This window comes from Acomys minous (assembly GCF_964271855.1).
Source record: "Acomys minous genome assembly, chromosome: 8".
Taxonomy (NCBI): domain Eukaryota; kingdom Metazoa; phylum Chordata; class Mammalia; order Rodentia; family Muridae; genus Acomys; species Acomys minous.
In genome coordinates this window covers 20,855,032-20,872,949 of record NC_140489.1, presented here as the reverse complement: position 1 = coordinate 20,872,949, position 17,918 = coordinate 20,855,032, and the positions used below count along the sequence as shown (strand labels likewise).

At 43.1% G+C, this 17,918-nt stretch overlaps 1 protein-coding gene and 1 long non-coding RNA gene across 2 annotated transcripts in view; one reads left to right on the top strand and one right to left on the bottom strand.

The window, feature by feature from the left end:
- GALC (galactosylceramidase) overlaps window positions 1–10,531 on the bottom strand; it is a 54,133-nt gene extending 43,602 nt beyond the window's left edge. Inside the window, 5 exon segments of the mRNA XM_084791302.1 lie at window positions 566–679; window positions 3,915–3,978; window positions 4,173–4,241; window positions 10,328–10,480; window positions 10,482–10,531. Coding sequence (XP_084647428.1) covers window positions 566–679; window positions 3,915–3,978; window positions 4,173–4,241; window positions 10,328–10,480; window positions 10,482–10,523 — 442 coding nt within the window. The 5' untranslated portion in view covers window positions 10,524–10,531.
- A 337-nt stretch (window positions 10,532–10,868) lies between these two features.
- Window positions 10,869–17,074, top strand: LOC311602780. The gene is made up of 3 exons (XR_014780845.1): window positions 10,869–10,985; window positions 14,991–15,390; window positions 16,724–17,074. It is a non-coding gene; the product is annotated as an uncharacterized lncRNA (long non-coding RNA).
- Window positions 17,075–17,918: the final 844 nt, after the last annotated feature.

Genomic DNA, 17,918 nt, shown 5'->3' with positions numbered 1-17,918 from the left:
GTTCAAGTTCCTATACTTACTTCCTTCAATGAAGAACAGTGATACAGAAACGAAAGGGGAGAAGAAGAAGAAAAAGAGAAAGAAAAACCTTACTCTCTAACTTGCATTTTGGTCATGGTGTTTCATCACAACAATAGAAACCCTGACTGAGACACTAAGATTTAAAAACAATAAGCCATGTACAACAATGCAGAAAGCCTACAACACTAGCCCTTCAGAGACAGGAGCAGAATGAGGCAGAGGCCGGTCTGGACCACACAGCAAGTTCCAGGCTGCCCTGTGTCACAAAGTGAAACTGTCTCAAAAATCAATCAAATATATATTTGCATATAATATATATAAAAGAATATATATGTGAAAGAATATATATCATTATAAACTCCAAGGCATAAAGATATAACATAATAAACAGTGACAATGAAAGATCATTCCTGGTATATGTTTTGCAGCTGGTAGTACAGAGATAATACCAAAGCACTAGTATTTCAGTATTACAGGAGACATCACCAGCATGATTCCAAATGTAAAAGTTAAAGGAGTAGAGACTCCTAAGCACTTTCCTTACCCATAAGTATGATATCTGGGTTCCTCTTCTTGGCCTCCTTCATGAGCCACCATTCATAACCTCGGAAATAATTCTCATCTAGTTCATAGTGCATGTGGGAGGGTTCGGTGCCATCTGCAGAGGAAGAGAGCAAAAGGAAGGAACTGACCGTGAATGGTGCTGTCGAGAGCCATGTAAGTACACACACACACACACACACACACACACACACAGACACACACACACACACACACAGAGAGACACACACACACATGCACGCACACATGCACACATGCACACACACAAACAAATACACACACTCATGCACTCACATATACACACACACACTAATACACTCATACACTCACACTCAAACACACTTGTATGCATACACACACACAACCAAACAATTTTTAAATGGTACTTCCTTGTATTCTGATTCTGATTCAGAAGTTGTGCAGATAAAAATTATATAAGAAGGTGGCTTTGCAAAGTATACTATTTCACATTTTTTCATTATCTTAAACACTGTATTGTTCTTTTGTTTTTTTGTTTTGTTTTGTTTTGTTTTGTTTCTCTGTGTAGCTTTGGGTGTCTTGGACTTGCTTTGTGGGCCAGGCTGGCCTCAAATTCATGGAGATCCATCTGCCTCTGCCTCCCCAAGTGCTGGGATTACAGGTTGGCACCACTGCCACTGTGCCCAGCCACTGTAATGTTCTTAAATAATAAAACCACAATGTTATTTTAAAAGTGGTGCTGAGAGCAATTGTGTGTGAAAGAGTGTAAGCTTTGTCCCAGGTGAAAGCAGTCTTGGCGGGCTTTGCCCTTGGACACACCAGATACTCACTGAGATTAACCTTGAGATAGACTGGGTGGAGCCATCCCAGGCCTGGAATTCAGGAAGTGGACCTGGGGACTCCACCTGGACTACTGTGTTTCTAATCGACCCTCAATGGGAGAGGGAGACCAACCCTTGCACGTGAGAGACAGGCAGGCGGAGAGGAGAGAGAAACAGCAGGTTCAGACCAGGCTTGAGCGCACATGGATCCAGAAGAGGATCAGCGAATGGGCCGGAGCAGTGCGCAGGCCAGAGACACCAAGGGACTCGTCCCATGAAACAGATACCAGAAGGTTCGCTCTTTTTTCCCTTTAACCTCTTTTCCCTCTTGTGTAAGCTAGTTGGGTTGTATAATAAAGTTTAATTGTTAAGAAACAGAACCAACACAATACTATCACATTTTATTACTGAAAAATCCTAGGACTAAGTTCTCCTGAGCTTTTGATCTCTCTGAGGTTTTGAAGCTCCCAAGTCCAACCTCAAGTCTAATTCATCTCAACTTGTTGAGCTCTGATTCTTATACTCCACAATATAACATGTCATGATACAGGAAGCTCTAAGAAAAGGTAAAACGCATGCCTACTTTAACAATATCAAAGTCCTGTGCTGGCACTCACAGTCAGCAGAGGAAACATCAAAACCAGAGGTAGGTCCCTAGCGTCAAAGTCCTCACACGCTCCCATGCTTCACAAGCACCAGTCTTTGTTAAGTGGGGCTATATCAGGATGATGATTCTGGCCCATTTCTTCTTTAATGTCAACATGAGAACTCATAAGAACCGCACTGATGTGTCTTTATCTCTAACTTAGCTCCAGCAAACGCACCAGACTAGCCTTAGTTCCCTTCTAAAAGGTTTTAACACTAAGACATTTTTATAGAAAAGCTGCTGTTAGGCAGGCTCAGCACAGCTTTGATTGTTCCTTTTTCAAACACAAACACTGAAGAAGTGCCCAGTGACTGACCTACCTCACTCTCACTTTCTCCCTCTCTGACTTCATTTTGCCTCACTAACTTTTTTCCTTGGGTTCTCGTGAACTGCACTGCCCTGCTGTTATCTCAGATTCTAAGAGCAACAGTTCTGATCCACAGACATCTTTATCACAACAGACTAAAACTATGCCTCCCAAACAACTATGAGCCTTCCCCCAGGAGGTTAGACAGGAAATGAAGCTGCCCTCTCAAGGGATATGCCTTTTGGGATCATTGCAAAACCAGCCGTGAGAATGGACATCAGACCACACCCTGACCAAAGTTATCTGCATGGCCACCACTGCAACACTCTAGCTAAACAAGTTAAGCAAGCCACAGACACAAGCCTTTTCTCTCCTTTTCAACAAAGCCACAAGGTCCTGGTCAGCCTCTCATAGATAAGCCGAGGGTCACAAGACCTTTATCTGATCACTCAGTAAGGTCTGGATGGGAAGTGTGCCCTTCCTGCCTGTCACCACCGCCATGTCCCTGATAAGAGGTCAAACCTAGTTTGTTACACTAGAAGCCAGGTCTTCTGTCCTAAAACTCCAGTAAGAGTGCATACTCACATGTATCTGTTAACAATTACTTCCAGCAAGCTAAGAGAAGACTCAGCAGTAATGGCTGCTCTTCCAGAGGACATGGGCTTGGCTACCAGCACCCATCTGATGGCTCACAACCATCTGAAACGCCAGTTCCAAGGGCTCCAGTGCTCTCTCCGGGCCTCTGCAGGCTGGAGGCATGGCCACAGTCCACTTTTCTCCATATAGACAATACATTCATACACATAAGATAAAAATACATCTTTTTTAAAAATTTACTTTGAAAGCACTAGCAGGAAGGCAAATACACAGAAGATACTCTAAAGTTAATATTAATTGACCTGGCCTATAATATTAAGTTCTAACTCATTACTGAGAGGATGCTCTAAAATTGGGCTATGAAGATTGAACATTTAATTACTTAAAATACATTTGTTTAAAAAAAAAAAAGCTATGCTTGTGTCTCTAAAATGCATATGTTGTATTTTACAATACATTTTTCAAGTTACTAACATCTTACATATTCTATACATAATTTAATTTTTCTTATATCTTCTTTATAAAATTCTAAATGTGCAGCATTACTTTTGGAAAACAGGTTTGTTTCTCGAATGATTACTTCAACTAAATGAGCAATTTAGAGTTTCAATACTATTTTGAAAAGTTTACATTTAACATAACTTTTGAAAGTGAAAATAAGAAAAGCTAAACCAACAAGATGGCTCAGCAGGTAAAGGTGTATGTCACCCAGCCAGAGGACTTCAGATAGATTCCCAGGACCCACATAGTGAAAGAAAAAACTGAGTCCCTCAAGCCATCCCCTAACCTCCACATGCACACTCATGCACATGAGTACACACATGCACACACACACACACATACACACACCTAAACATGTAAAAGAAGATAAGTAAAGCACAATCTGCTGAAGGCCAATCAGCCTCAAATGAGTCCACCTTCCATATGTCCCATATGTATAGGTAAAATGTTGGAGGAAATTCTATGGCCCAAATAGTCCTACCTGTTGTTTGTCCATCGCCACCTATTTCCACTTTAAGGATATGCAAAGAGGCACCAAAGTTTGGCTGTGGAAAAAAGTAACAGTATTATTACTGTGCTCTATCATGCCAAACCTCACAACAACCATTCATAGAGGCCTTTGGCTGTACAGGTGAGAGAAGAGCAAAGCTTCTATCAGAAAGCTGATGAATTCTAAGTCTGAAATGTACCATATACTTTCAAAACATCATAAGCCCATTAGATAATTATTTTTCCTTACCTTAAATAGATAATCCAGTATTTCAGAACGATAGGGCTCTGGGTAATTTACTAGAAGCCGGGAGGTTGCCTGAAAAAAAGGTTTCAAAAATATGAATAAAACAAATATAATCATCTATACTTGTCTACAGTGTTCACACACACAGCCCAACATGAGCAAACGAAGCTGTGGAGAGTCGTTTCCCATGCTGTTGGTTCTATACTGAATCACTGGGTGCACGGGCCTATTGTTTTTCTAAGAGCTAAGAGGCTTTTTTTATGCCAGCATTAAAGAGTTGGCTGTGAGATAAGCTTACAAAGGCTATTGAAACACTGTGATGGCTATAAGCAGATTTTAGCCATATAGTAAAGGATAAACATACAACAATTCACAGACCCAAAGAAGATAAGTAACAAGGAGGATCCAAGGGAAGATGATTAAATCTCACTCAGAAGGGGAAACAGAATAGACAGTGAGAAAGTGGTTGAAGAGGGGAACAAGGTAAGCAAGGGAGTGTGGAAAGAATCCTAGGAGATCACATCTGGGGGGGGGGCAGGAAAACAAAGGGCCTGCAGAGAGAAGAGAAACCAAGGAGGCATCTCTGTGACAAGTTGGAGACCTAGAAAAAGGTAGGCTTCTGGGAGGGTAAGAGGGTGACTCTAGCTGAGACTCCTAACAGCAGGGGTCATGGAGACTGAAGAAGACACCCTCTAACTAGACAGTACTCCTTGTGGAGGGAGAGAAACACCAACCCATACTCTGCCTACAAGATGTTCAAGGATAAAGATAGAGCAGAGATTGAGAGAATGTCCAACCAATGCCTGGCCCAACCTGAGACCCACCCCATGGGAGAGAGCCAACCTCTGACACTATTAACAATACTCTGCTATGCTTTCAGACAGGAGCCTAGCATAGCTATCCTCTGAGAGGCTCCACCAAGCAGTGGATCCAAACAGATGCTCAGACTCACAGTCCAACATTGGGCAAAGCATAGGGAGTTCTGTGGAAAAGTGAGGGACTGAAGAGAAGGACCTGAAAACTGAAAGCAACAGAGCTCCACAAGAAGACCAAGAGAGCCAAGGCTCAGAGGGGCTTGTGGAGACTGAAGCACCAACCAAGGGCCATGCACACACTGGACCTAGGCTCCCTACACAGATGTAGCAGATGGGCAGCTCAGGCCTCACATGGGTCCCCTAGTAAGGGGAACGGGGGCTGTCTCTCTCATGCACTCTGTTGCCTGCTTTTTGATCACTCACCCCTGGTGGGGCTGCCTTGCCAGGCCTCAGGGGAAGAAGACTTGATGAGCTGGGGTGAGTGGGTTGGGGGGCTCCCCTTTTCTGAGGAAGAGAGGGGAGGGGGAAGAAGGAGGTGGGATCAGGACAAGAGGAGAGAGGGGGCTATGATCAGGATATAAAGTAAGTAAGTAAGTAAATAAATAAACTTTCTAAAAAATTAAAAAACACTGTGATGGTTAATACTATTAGCTGACACTTGGGAGGCAAATTTCTGCATGTGCCCATGAAAGTGCTTCTAGACTGAGTTAACCAAAGTAATTCAGGAAGGCCTGCCTTCAGTGTGAGTAGATCTGCTTCATGGACTGATGCCTCAAGCTTGAGGCAACCAGGAAACAGTGCAGCTGTGTCTTCAGACCTTTATCTCTAGGCAGGCAGCAACAGAGACATGATAGAACCAAGGATTATAAGTAGCTGGTGTCTTGGCAGCAGGGTCTCCTGATGGTCAAGTGCCCAGTGTGGCTAAAGCATTGTTGAAGCTCAAGTTGGGGTCTTTTCACCTTATTAGAAACTAGGATGCCAGGACACTTTGCTAATTGTCTGCCATATGTGCACACCAATAAAAGGATTGCATCCTCAAAAGACTCTAACTTCATTATATAATTTTCATACATACATATATGCATACATACATACATACTATAATAATTTTCAAGATGATTATGGGAATTTCCTAAAAGAGAGATCTGATTCTCCATGATTTGGCAGAAGAAAATAGACCTTATTCATGAATATGGCATTAATCTCATAGTCATAAAAATTCTTTAAAATCCATAACACAATCCCTAACACAAACTGTACTGCTTTCCCCCTTGCCTTTGGGACAGTCTACTTCAGCATCTTCTTACAGTGTTTGCTTTGCTTTGATAAGCAATCTTTTGCTTCAATTCTGTGTCAGTCTGAATTCTCCCCTTTAAGAATACAAGAGCTAAGGAAAAGCCTTTGCCTGGTGACATAAGCAAGAGAGATAGAGATAGGTTTGGGGTTTTTTTTTTTTGGGGGTTGGTTTTGCTTTTCAGCATAAAAACTAGCAATCTACTGCCAATCTGCCAAGTATATGACAGGAGTAAGGTACTTGGCTTTTTTATGGGCCTCAACGTTCTCGACACTCTCGTAGATGACATTCTGGTTGGTGCCTGGTCTACTAACTTGGACCCAGAAGCTTCCTACTCTGTCTCTCTGAGCCACAAACCATATCATGTACACAACAAATCCAAACCAAACAGCACTCTTACCAAAGCTGTTCCTTCCACATGTTCTACCTTCCTAAAGAACAGCTGTCTAAGCCATAAGCCTGAGGTCAGCGCATACCAACGTCTCCATCTACCCTCAGTCACCAAGAGATCCTCAGTGCTCTCAAATCTATCTCCTACTCTTCAAGCCCACTGGGTTAACTTGACCCTCCTCTCTAGAATAAGGAAAATGGATTGAGGGCTTACCATCCACCTCCTGTAGCCTACTCTCCACACTACCTACCAGTCCAATACGCTCCAAACAAAAGTGTAACCCGGTCATTGTTCTGCTGAAACTTCCTGCTCTCTAATAGCTTTCGAAATACAATTCCAGTTGTTTAGCTTTATAGTAAAATCTCTTAATAACTTAGATCCAGTTCTGTCAGCTTGGCTCTTATCACTCTCACAGCTTCAATCCAGACATTATTAAACTGTCTTTCGTTTCCTGACTGCCTGGAATACATACTGCATCTTCATTTTCCAGTCAAATCCATTCAATATTTAGCCATCAACCCAAAGTCCACTTCTTCAGGAAAAGCTGCCAACTGCAATCCGCCCCACTAATCCGAATACTTCTTTGGGCATCAATGGTATCAGGTCTATATCTCTACTATAACCTTAGCAATCAACGTCCTTGGTATGCTATGTCGTCAAGTTCTTGTCCTTATTCCTTGTTATCCAAAAAGCAGTGATTTAGTATGTCTTGTTTAATATGTTAGTAGTTTTGTAGTAGTAGTACAGGAAACCTATGTAGGAGACTCTGAACTAAATGTAGCCTGACTTTCTCACAAGCTATGAGACCTTGAACAAGCAATAAAGTGAGCGGCTCATTTAGGTGTTTATTAAAAAGTGAAGCAAGAGCACAAGCACACACACACACACACACACACACACACACACACACACACACACACACACACACATTCTCACACCCGCACCAGTTTTAAAATACATCGTTCTAAAAAGAATCTTACAGCCTAGCAGAGGTTCAAATGTCAAAACAAATGTTCAATAAATGAACATTATCTGCATGCCAACATATCCTGTCATCACATACGACTCTCATTAAGTAATTTTGCATTATGCCATTTGAAATGTGTAGTTTGTTGCCTGGTAATTCTTTTGCTGCCTATGATTGCCTCATCTTAATATAAAAAGTGCCAGCTTATAAAAAACAAACAAAAATAATACTATAGCAACTCCAAGTATGAAGACAGATCTAGCCCTAGTCATGAAAATAGATCATTTGGGCAACAGACCTAAATGTTGACACACCATTAAGCAAGGAATTTTCAAATTACTAAGCTGCCTAAGTAAGTCCTGAAGCTATTTGTTGCCTGAAGCTATTTGCAATACCAGGAAGTTGCCATGGGTCCACCTACTTACCCAGGCCTTAAAACAACCTCCTCCTCCCTAGTCTCTTAAAACATGACAATGATCACAGTTGGCTAATCAACGTCCTCACAATGCTACTGCTAGAGAGTTATCTTTGTTCCCTCAGAAAAGAAACTGAAGCAAAAGGAAATTAAGTACCTTGTCAGAACCATGAGGTCAGTGTCCTGTACCAGAATGACTCCAACAACCTCTGAAGCCCACATTTCAACTATTGCAGAAAATGCTCTCTCTGAAACTGTGAAGGCAAAATGAGGGCTATCTAAATACTGCTACAAACTGTGCAAGGTAACAAAAATGTTACATACACACACACACACACACACACACACACGTTTAAACTGGTATGTGAATAAAATGTTCAATCATCATTCATTGATTGCCCCCTAAACTGAGTAATACAACATAGAGATATTAATAATTGAATATTTTTTTAGATAAGAATTACCTGCCTGAGGGGGGGGGGGCCTGGAGTGATGTCAACTCACAATGACGGGCTTCTTCTGGCCTGTACAGATATCTGCACTCACATGTACATACGCTCCCAACACACACACACACACACACACACACACACACACACACACAGTTAAAATAAATCTTTAAAAATAAAAGTGAATTTCAGGTTCTGGGTTCTTAAGTGATTGTTTTAAAAGACAGGGTTTCAGCTGCATGACGCTTGGCTGGCTATGTCCATCAGGCTAGCCTCAAACTCAGAGATTCATTAACTTTGCCTCCGGAGTGCTGGGCTCCATCACACCGGGTTAGAAAATTATTTTAATTTAAAATTGAGCTAAATAAGCAAAACTAGAGGTTTCAGGTTTTTTTTTAAAGCCCACGCACTTAGATTTAATATCACAAAGATATCAAAAGGAGAGATTGAGGCTTTATATGAAATACTGGCTATTTTAAATTTAAATCCAAAAACAAAAAGAAACAGTATTGGGAATAAAGAGAGTAGTTCATTGGCATAGATACACACACACACCATAGGGTATATGAGAACATTATATTGTATTCCTAATTTTTCTGCAGATCTAAAATCACTCACTCTACAATTTCAACTTAAAAGCACTGCTGTGATCTTTGAATCAAAAAAGAAATCTCTCTTAAGACCTCTTTTGAGAATTAACTGGTGTTTAAGTGGATGATGAGGAAGACAAAGGTGATGCAGGTGAGGAAGGAGTCCGAAGTGAAAAGGAGAACCCGAAGATGAGGGCTAAGAGGATAACTAAGGGTAATTAACCTGTTTAGGAAAATTCCTATGTGATCTGACGGCTTTTACCCATATCCCCTCCGCCCTCCTATCTCTGCCTGCCAAGACATATTTTTTTCTGATTGCAGCCTTGCTGTGGGAATGAGGGGGGAAAGTGGGGCGGGGAGAGAAGGGAGGAATAAAATACTATTTTTACTACAAAATCAGAAAGGGAGATGAAGATAGAACTTAAAGGGTTTTTTTTGGGGGGGGTTGTTTTGTTTTGTTTGGGGGTGGGGTTCGAGACAGGGTTTCTCTGTGTAGCCTTAGCAGTCCTGGACTGACTTTGCAGACCAGGCTGGCCTCGAACTCACAGCGATCCACCTGCCTCTGCCTCCCGATTGCTGGGATTAAAGGCGCGAGCCACCCGGCCCCCCACCCCACCCCACCCCACCCCCGCCACCCCACCCCACCCCCGGCAGAACTTAAGTTTTAACAGGCACACCAAATGATTCCTATGCACCTTAAGAGAGCCAGCGGTCCTCATACCCGCCTCAAACTGCATAGCCTCTAGGCAGTTTCTGTTAGAGGACAAAGGTAGCCTTCTTTAAAAACAATACCCCAGATAGCTTTAAGCCTTACACAACCCTAACGTTATCCATGAGGCAACAAACAGTCTACTGGGAGAAAGGCTCAAGAAGGGTCCCCAAGCCCTGCACTAGTGGCCTATGCTTCTGACTCATGGCCCCACCAAATAACTCCCTAGGAAGGAAGAGAACCACTAAAGCATCGCCCAGAGGCTACGCGTTCCCTCTCTGGATTTTTCTGAGACGATCTTTCCAGCGCACCAAGGACTTTCCAGCCCAGAACGAGGGTTCCTTCGAGCCCTCTCCACTTCACCGCAGACACCCCGTCCCCTCGATTCACGTCTAACTGGCAGCCTGAGATTAGCTCAGAGTGGGGGTGGGGGTGGGGGGCAACGCCGCGGGGGCTTGTGGGACGGGGTGGCACGCGGCGTTCTCAGCGATTAGGAGCCTCCTCGCCCCCCGCCGGCCCCGCGCTCACCCCGCCGCCGCTGACTGCGCCGACGCCATCGAACTCCCGGCCCAGCCCGTCGGAGTCATCGAGCACGTAGGCGCCACCGGGCACTAGCATCGCGCACAACAACAAGGGCACCGCGACACGGCACGCCGAGCCCGCGGCGGCGGTCATGACTTTTTACTTGTCGTTGCTGGGAAGCCTTAAATGGGCTGACTGCCATTGTGCGGGTCACGTGACTGCGGCACCCAGAGAGGCGGGCCTGACCGCCTCCATGATGAAGAACCGCGGGCGGCTGAGGCAGCTTTCGCCATCTTAAGTGAGGGCTGGGGAGGAAAACTGTCCGCGCAGCCGCAATAGTGTTGAGCGGGGAGAGATTGGGCGAGCTTTGCCTTGTCACTTCTGTGTCAAAGAGGCGGTACGGGTCTCTGCGTGTAATTTCTTAGTGACCACTCTTGCTACCTCACCTGATGGGTTATGTTAGTGAACGGGAAGTGAATGGGCAACAAGTAGCTCATTCTCAGTAGGAAACAGAGCTAGGAGGACCGGGCTTGAAGCTCCAAACAAAGGCCCCAGTTAAGCGGTCATTTTGGTTGAGTTCCTTGCCTTTAGGACCCTGAACCTTTCCAAACCAACAAGAGCAGCAGCGAGAGCAGCAAGTCAGGGAGCTCCGGATAAAATAAAAGTAAGGTAGTAGCCACTCAGGAAATCTTAACTGGATGTTCTTATACACTTAGCAAATGCTAGCTAACAAAGCCTTCCTTTCGATTAAGTACTCCGCTGTATCCAGGGCTTTTTAGCATTAAGAGAATTAAGAATATGATTATTCGCCCAAAATGTTGCTGTAACCTAAAAAAATACAATAGGTCCAGGATACCCTGACATTTATTGTTTCTTAAAGGAGTATGGAAGTCACTTATGAAAGATGCCCTGACAGAAATACAGGAAGTGGTAGTGTTACCAGTTCTTGTTCCCTTCCTTCTCACTTTCCCTGTCCAGTTAAATACCCTACCAAGTGCATTCATCCTGGGCCTGCAGACCACATGTAACAAACGATAGTGATGAAAGCAGCCCACCACGAAATTGTGCCTAAACTTAACTCAAACACTGTGAGGCTTTTTATGACTTAAAAAACAAACAAACAAAACAAAACAAAAAAACCTCAACTATGCAAACCTCAAGTGTGAAGTCGGTAGTTGACAACTCAGTGTCACAGAGTGAAAAAGTTGGACAAGCCTGCTGGCCCCTTTGCATAACCACATTTTACAACTTCTGGTCTGTTTCAGCATACAAGTCATTAACCTTTGGTTTGGTTTGGTTTGGTTTGGTTTGGTTTTTTGCGGAAGGACGGGTGGTCTTCATTTCCTTGGGGTGTGCCCCTGTGCTCTGTAACTTAAACTACATACATCGTCCAGCTAGTCTGTCCTATCAGCTTAATTCCTAGTTTCTTGAAACTATTATAAGCTATCTTCCACTGTCAATAAACTGGTTCCAGGCACACAACTCCCCTAAATTGTTAGGAGAATTGCGAACTGTCCTGGGAATTCTGAGTCCCCTAATAGTGTAGAAAGTTAGTGTGTGAAAAGCTGAAGAGAAAGTTCCTCTCTCTAAAATGTCCTTTAGCAGGAAGCATAGAATCCTTTGAGCTCCCCGCTCAAGCTCCTGAGACACTAGACGTAGCGAGGAGAAGACACGCACTGGGGCTTTAGGGAACCTAGGCCATTACGTAATTATCTTTGGGATACGTTCTGTTGTCCCTTAAAAACAAACCTAAATCTGTTTCAGGACTGCGGTCTTAGGTAATTTTCTAGTTGTTTCTATCTTGGCTCGGAGTTGGAAGGCACACTCCTTCATGACAGGGAAGTCATGCCAGCAGGACCCTGACACACATTGTTCCATTGTCAGTCAGGAAGCCAAGGGAGGGGACCGCTGGAACTTAGCTTTCTTCCTCCTTGACCCACATTCAGGGTGCATCTTCCCTTTTGGGAACACCTTCATAGACACACTCAGAGGTGGGGTTTGTGGTTATTCTCAGTTCAGTCCAGTTGATATTGAAGATTAACCACAGTCACAAACAGTTATGGGAAATTGTACGAAGGGATAAAAGCAAATCACTGGGAAATCCCGTAATCAGCCTTATCAGCTCTTGTGATAGCTCTACGTTCTTTCTGGACAATAGCTTTGTTCATTCGTCCTCTTTAGGTGTGTACCTGTGTATGTATGTTTGTACAGGGGTGTGTGTGTGTGTGTGTGTGTGTGTGTGTGTGTGTGTGTGTGTGTGTTATTCAGACATATTTACTCGGGAGGCCAGAGTAGGTCTTCAGGTGTCTTGTTTTATCACTTCCTACCTTATTCCCTCTAGGCAGAATTTCTTACTGAGCCCAGCAATCCACCTGGCTCCTTCACCCTCTGCAGCTCTGGGGTTACAGTTGCTTACCACAGCACTCGGCCTTTTATATGGGCTCTGAAGGCGTGGACCCAGGTCCCCGTGCTTGTGCGTAGGTTCTCTTACCTACTAACTCATTTCCCCAACTTTCTCACCTTAATTTTTAAGGCAGGGTGCCTCACTGCACCTGGAACTCATAGCACACACATGAAAACAGGAAATTGAAGCCAGCATCCAGAGCATATGCCATTCCACCTTTCGCTTGGCAGACAGGAGACAGATTGTGTGCAATATTTGAACTATGCAGAAGAGGAAACAGAAACCATTAACAAAAAAGATACCCACACCCACACCCTCCCCCGCCCCCCGGAAGCACCACAGTTCATGTATTAAAGGAAATAGCTATGATTTCTAAGTTCTTTTTTTTTTTTTTTTTTTTTAGGTTTCTTGAGACAGGGTTTCTCTGTGTAGCCTTGGCTTTCCTGGTCTCTTTGTAGACCAGGCTGGCCTTGAAATCACAGTGATCCGCCTGCCTCTGCCTCCCGAGTGCTGGGGTTAAAGGCATGAGCCACTACGCCCGGCTATTTCTAAGTTCTTATCTCAGGGAACAAACAAGAAATATTCTATTTTTAAAAAGTCATGTATACAGACTGCAAAAGAAAATCCATTAATATGTGTGATAAAGAGAAATCAGAGTTATCATAAGAAGCTATGGTGATCTTAGTTTCTCTCGCATGTATGGATTCAGGATCAGTGAAATAAGACTAGGAATGGAAGGCCCCAGGCCTCAGATTTCAAACTGTTCTTTTAAGCTGATTGAAATTAGAAGTATTTCTGTGTATCCCATTTATGTCCCTGTAAACCTCTCCTTTTTGTAAGTTAAAATAAGAGGAAAATCATAGTCTTCTGAGAAAGATGAGCAATCTTGTCTTTTAAGGTAAAACTGCTGATTGGTTTCTAACTGTTGTGTCTGTTGTATACACACTTTCTGAGCATGTACTGGGGTACATAGTATATTTCTTGACTTGCCAGTCACACGGCGAGGTAAGATGGAAGAGTTATTCACTAAAGGAGTTGGAACGTTGTTTAAAGGCATCTGCACTGTGCAGAAGGATGTAAAGGCCTGTCCTTCTGCAGACATTGTAATATCCGCTTGTAGGTTTGTTCTTTCAACTCTGGATATAGTCACAATTGTTAGTAACAGCAACTTATAAATCAACTTCCACCAAAATATGTGGCACTGGTGAGATGGAGCAGAGCCAGGAGAACTAGAAATTACATCCTAGTACACTCCAAGTCAGCAAACACCTTTAACACCCATGCCTTGTCATGCAAAACCCTAGACTGGCTGCCCTGCCTCTACAGGCCTGCAGACTCACACAGACACATTCATGAACATTACATAAATACATGTAATATAACATATGTGTTATATAATATATGACAATATAAGAGTCATGGACACATACATGGAGATTATTTACTATGTTATGTTAGTACAGTATATATTAATATAAGTAGACATGTGTATATATATGACACACATAATGGAAACCAGAGAGACAGCCCAGGATTAACAGCATTGGCTGCTTTTCCAGAGGACCCAGGTTCAATTCCCAATACCCATATGGTGGATCACAACCATATGTAACTCCAGGGCCAAAAGATTCGACACCCTCTTATGGTCTACATGAGCACTAGGTGTGCAAGTAATGCATAGATATACATGAACCCATACACATAAACTAAAATTTTTTTAAATACACAATGGAGTTCTGTTAACCCAGAGCCTTAGATAACAATGAAAATCGTTCAGAGGAAACACTCGACCAAGAAATTGTGTGTTGTTTACCGGGCATTTTCTTAGGAGCACACACACATAAAAACATCATAACTAAATGTGGTAACAATATTGACTCTTAAACTCCAGACAGCTTGGCCTCAAATCTCTTTCCTCCAACCTATTAGGTAGCTTATGGATAAGGTACTTAACCACTTGGGACTTCAGTTTCCCTCTCTAGAAAACGATCATGGTGATGCAGTGATAGGAAATCCAGTCAAGTTAGTTCTCACACAGCACTTAGAAGAGTGAGCAACACATAACATACAACATACCACATAAATGATGTACAAAGTTAACAACAGTATCACTTTTGAAAATACCTCCTTTCTCGCGTCTCAGAAAATCCAGGGAAAACAGATTTCTGCCTTGTATTGGTCTGGATTTATTACAGAGGAGGCCTGAGTATACTTAGTGTGTTTTTCTGGTTTTAATGCTGCTTATCTCTTTTCTTCTTCTATTAGATGTTCATTTATTTGTGGAGCCGCACACTCATGACACTGTGCACACATGGAGGCCAGAGGTTCTCTCCTACCACAGGGCTCCCAGGGATTAAACTCAGGCCGGCAAGCCCCATGGTGGACACCTTTACCCACTGAGGTGCTTCACCAGCTGTGGCTTTGCTCTGAGTTTTGGTTCTACAGCCATCCAGACTTGTCACTCAGTGTCATGCTTAGAGTGGTGAGAGGCAAAATGAGGCCACCTTCAAGGATGAAGAAAGCAGACGCTCCCTCTCGCTGCTCTCAGCACAGGCTCTGAGAGTCACCACACTCCTTCAGTCGGGTCCCTGCAACTGTGCTCTGACCTTGGAAAGGTGACCGGAATTCTGCAGAATGGAAACCAGACCCCTAGAGTCCAGAGGAGGTAAGTGCGGAAGAGACCCCAGCTCAGGTGTCCTCAAGGGCCCAGCCCAGTCGGGGCAGCAGTGCCATCCTAACCTGAATGTCCAGGTGTGCTGACCTGCCTTGATTTCCTGTTCTTTGTCCCTAAACAACTTCATACACCTCTTCTTCCTCAGGGCTCCACATCGATCACGAGCCATATCGTGACTGCTTTACAAGTCACTTTTTGTGCCAGGTGACCACAGCTTGTGTTTGCAGCAAAGATCCCTGACTTAATATAATCCTCGGCTAATGTGATCATGACAACGAATTCTCCCACTTTGAAAATTGCCACCCCCCCCACCCCCCCCACCCCACCCCCACCCCCCCCACCCCCCCCCGTGTAGCTCATTTGCCAGTGATGTCTGCTGTACGGATATGCTCAAGTAATGGAAAGCCAGGAAGTTTCACTCCCGTGCTTCAGTATGTTTAGTCAAAGCTTAGGATCTGCTTAGCTCCTAGGGGTGAAGAAAGTGTTTGTTTTAGCTACTTTTTATTTTTATTTTTCTGCCACTGTAACCAACTAACTGACAAGAAGCAATTTGAGTGAGAAAGGGTTTGTCTTAGAGTTTAAGAGGATATACCCCATCATGATAGGGACGGTGTGGCACCAGGGTGTGACGAGACTGGTCACTGTGTCCACAGCTAGGAAACAGAGAGGGAACAAGAAGTGGAGACAGGCTATAAAAAAAAAAATCAAGACACGTTCTTACTGGCCCACTTCCTCTAGCAGGCCTCCACCTTTTAAGGGTTCCACAGGCTTCCCTAAATAGCACCACCAATGGGGAGCAAGTGTTCACACACAGGCTCTGCAAAACCTTTCATGCAAAACCACAACATTGTTCAACAGAGAGACTGTTTCAACATCCAACACAATGCCGCCAAACACAGACATTGTCTGAACTTTTCTACTAGCCACGTTAGTGTTAAAACATTAACCTCTATGGTATATGCATTTAACCCCAGACATCCAAAATATTACTCTCACAGTATGTAATTCATAAAACACTTAACCTATATTATTTTTATACTTAATTTTCTAAGAGCCCATACTTTATGTCACATCTGAATTTGGATAACTTCACTTTATCTCTGCAGTATTGGCCCAAGCAAGCAGCCCAGAACCCCTTCCTTTCCATTCCCTTCAGTTGCCTCTTTTGAAGCTAAACTGATAGCCTTCCCCCACTCTTCCTTTCTGCCAAGAATCCTTTCTCTTTAGGCAACAAACACAAAATGGCTAATAGAATGTGTAAAAAAGTAAAATTAAATAAAAATGAGAATACATAGCATGATCTCTCTGCATTTAATCTTTGCAGCAAACAATTGATGCAACTTTAAAAAAAAAAGAAGAAGAAGGAAAGGAAAAAAAAAAGCCTTCGACAGCAGAATACTTGCCTGCACCGTCTGCCCAATGGAGAAGTTGTGACCCAGCAGGTCCACATTCTTTTTCCCTGTTTCTATGTAAGCTCAAGTGTGCTGCCTCTGGCCAAGGACGGGTGCCAACTTTGTCATCTCAGAAGACCAGAAAACTGACCGGCCAAGAATTCTGATTCCTTAAAGTCAGTGTTCTGAATAACTGCTAATTGATTCAGCCTTTATGCTGTTAAAATGCCTCAGTGTTCCCAGGCTTTGAAATTTCCAACTATTTATCAAATACCCTTGTTATTGTTATATATTTAACTAAACAAGATGCAAAATCCGTAAAGGTTGTTGAATGTCTCTTTGTGTGAAGTAAGCAAGGCTTTGTTCACTCACATTTTCCTCCCTATTTAAGCAGAAGTGAAAGTTTGTGTTTCTCATGTTCTCTACTACATCCTCTTTTGTGTGTGTGTGTGTGTGTGTGTGTGTGTGTGTGTGTGTGTGTGTGTGTGTTTAAAGAGTAAAGCACATAGATATTTGATATGGGTGTGAAAATATTCTTTCTCTAAAAATAGAAGTATGGTCTATCAAGGTAAATTAGGTGTGCAAATCATGAAATACCCATAAAATAGAAACAATAGTTAGGCAAGTGTGCAAAACCAAGCTATTTGGGGACTGTAGTCAATAGTAGACAAAAATTTTCATTTTAGTAAATTTTTAGTCCCTCCCCCCTTTTCCCGTATGTGTGCGTATTCATATGTGTGTTCACATGCTTGTAAATGCATGGGTCAGCCTGGGAATTGCTCCTCAAGCACCATCATTCTTTTCTTCTTTTCTTTCTTTCTTTCTTCCTTTCTTTCCTTCTTTCTTTTTTTAAGACAAATCTTTCCCTAAGCCTGAGTTTGCTTGTCTCAACTTTCCAAATACTGGGATTACAGTGATGCACCACCACACTTGGCTTTTTTGACATCGGTTCTGGGGCTCAAACTCACATGGACATGATTGCAAGAAAAGTGTTGCATTAAGTCAACTGTCCAGCCAGCCCTGAAGCATTTGGTTTGTTTGTTTCTCTTTGCTTTTTACTTTAATTTGACATCATCTCAATGACAGTATGGCCTGAAGCTTTTGGTTACTACATGCAGTTTACAAATT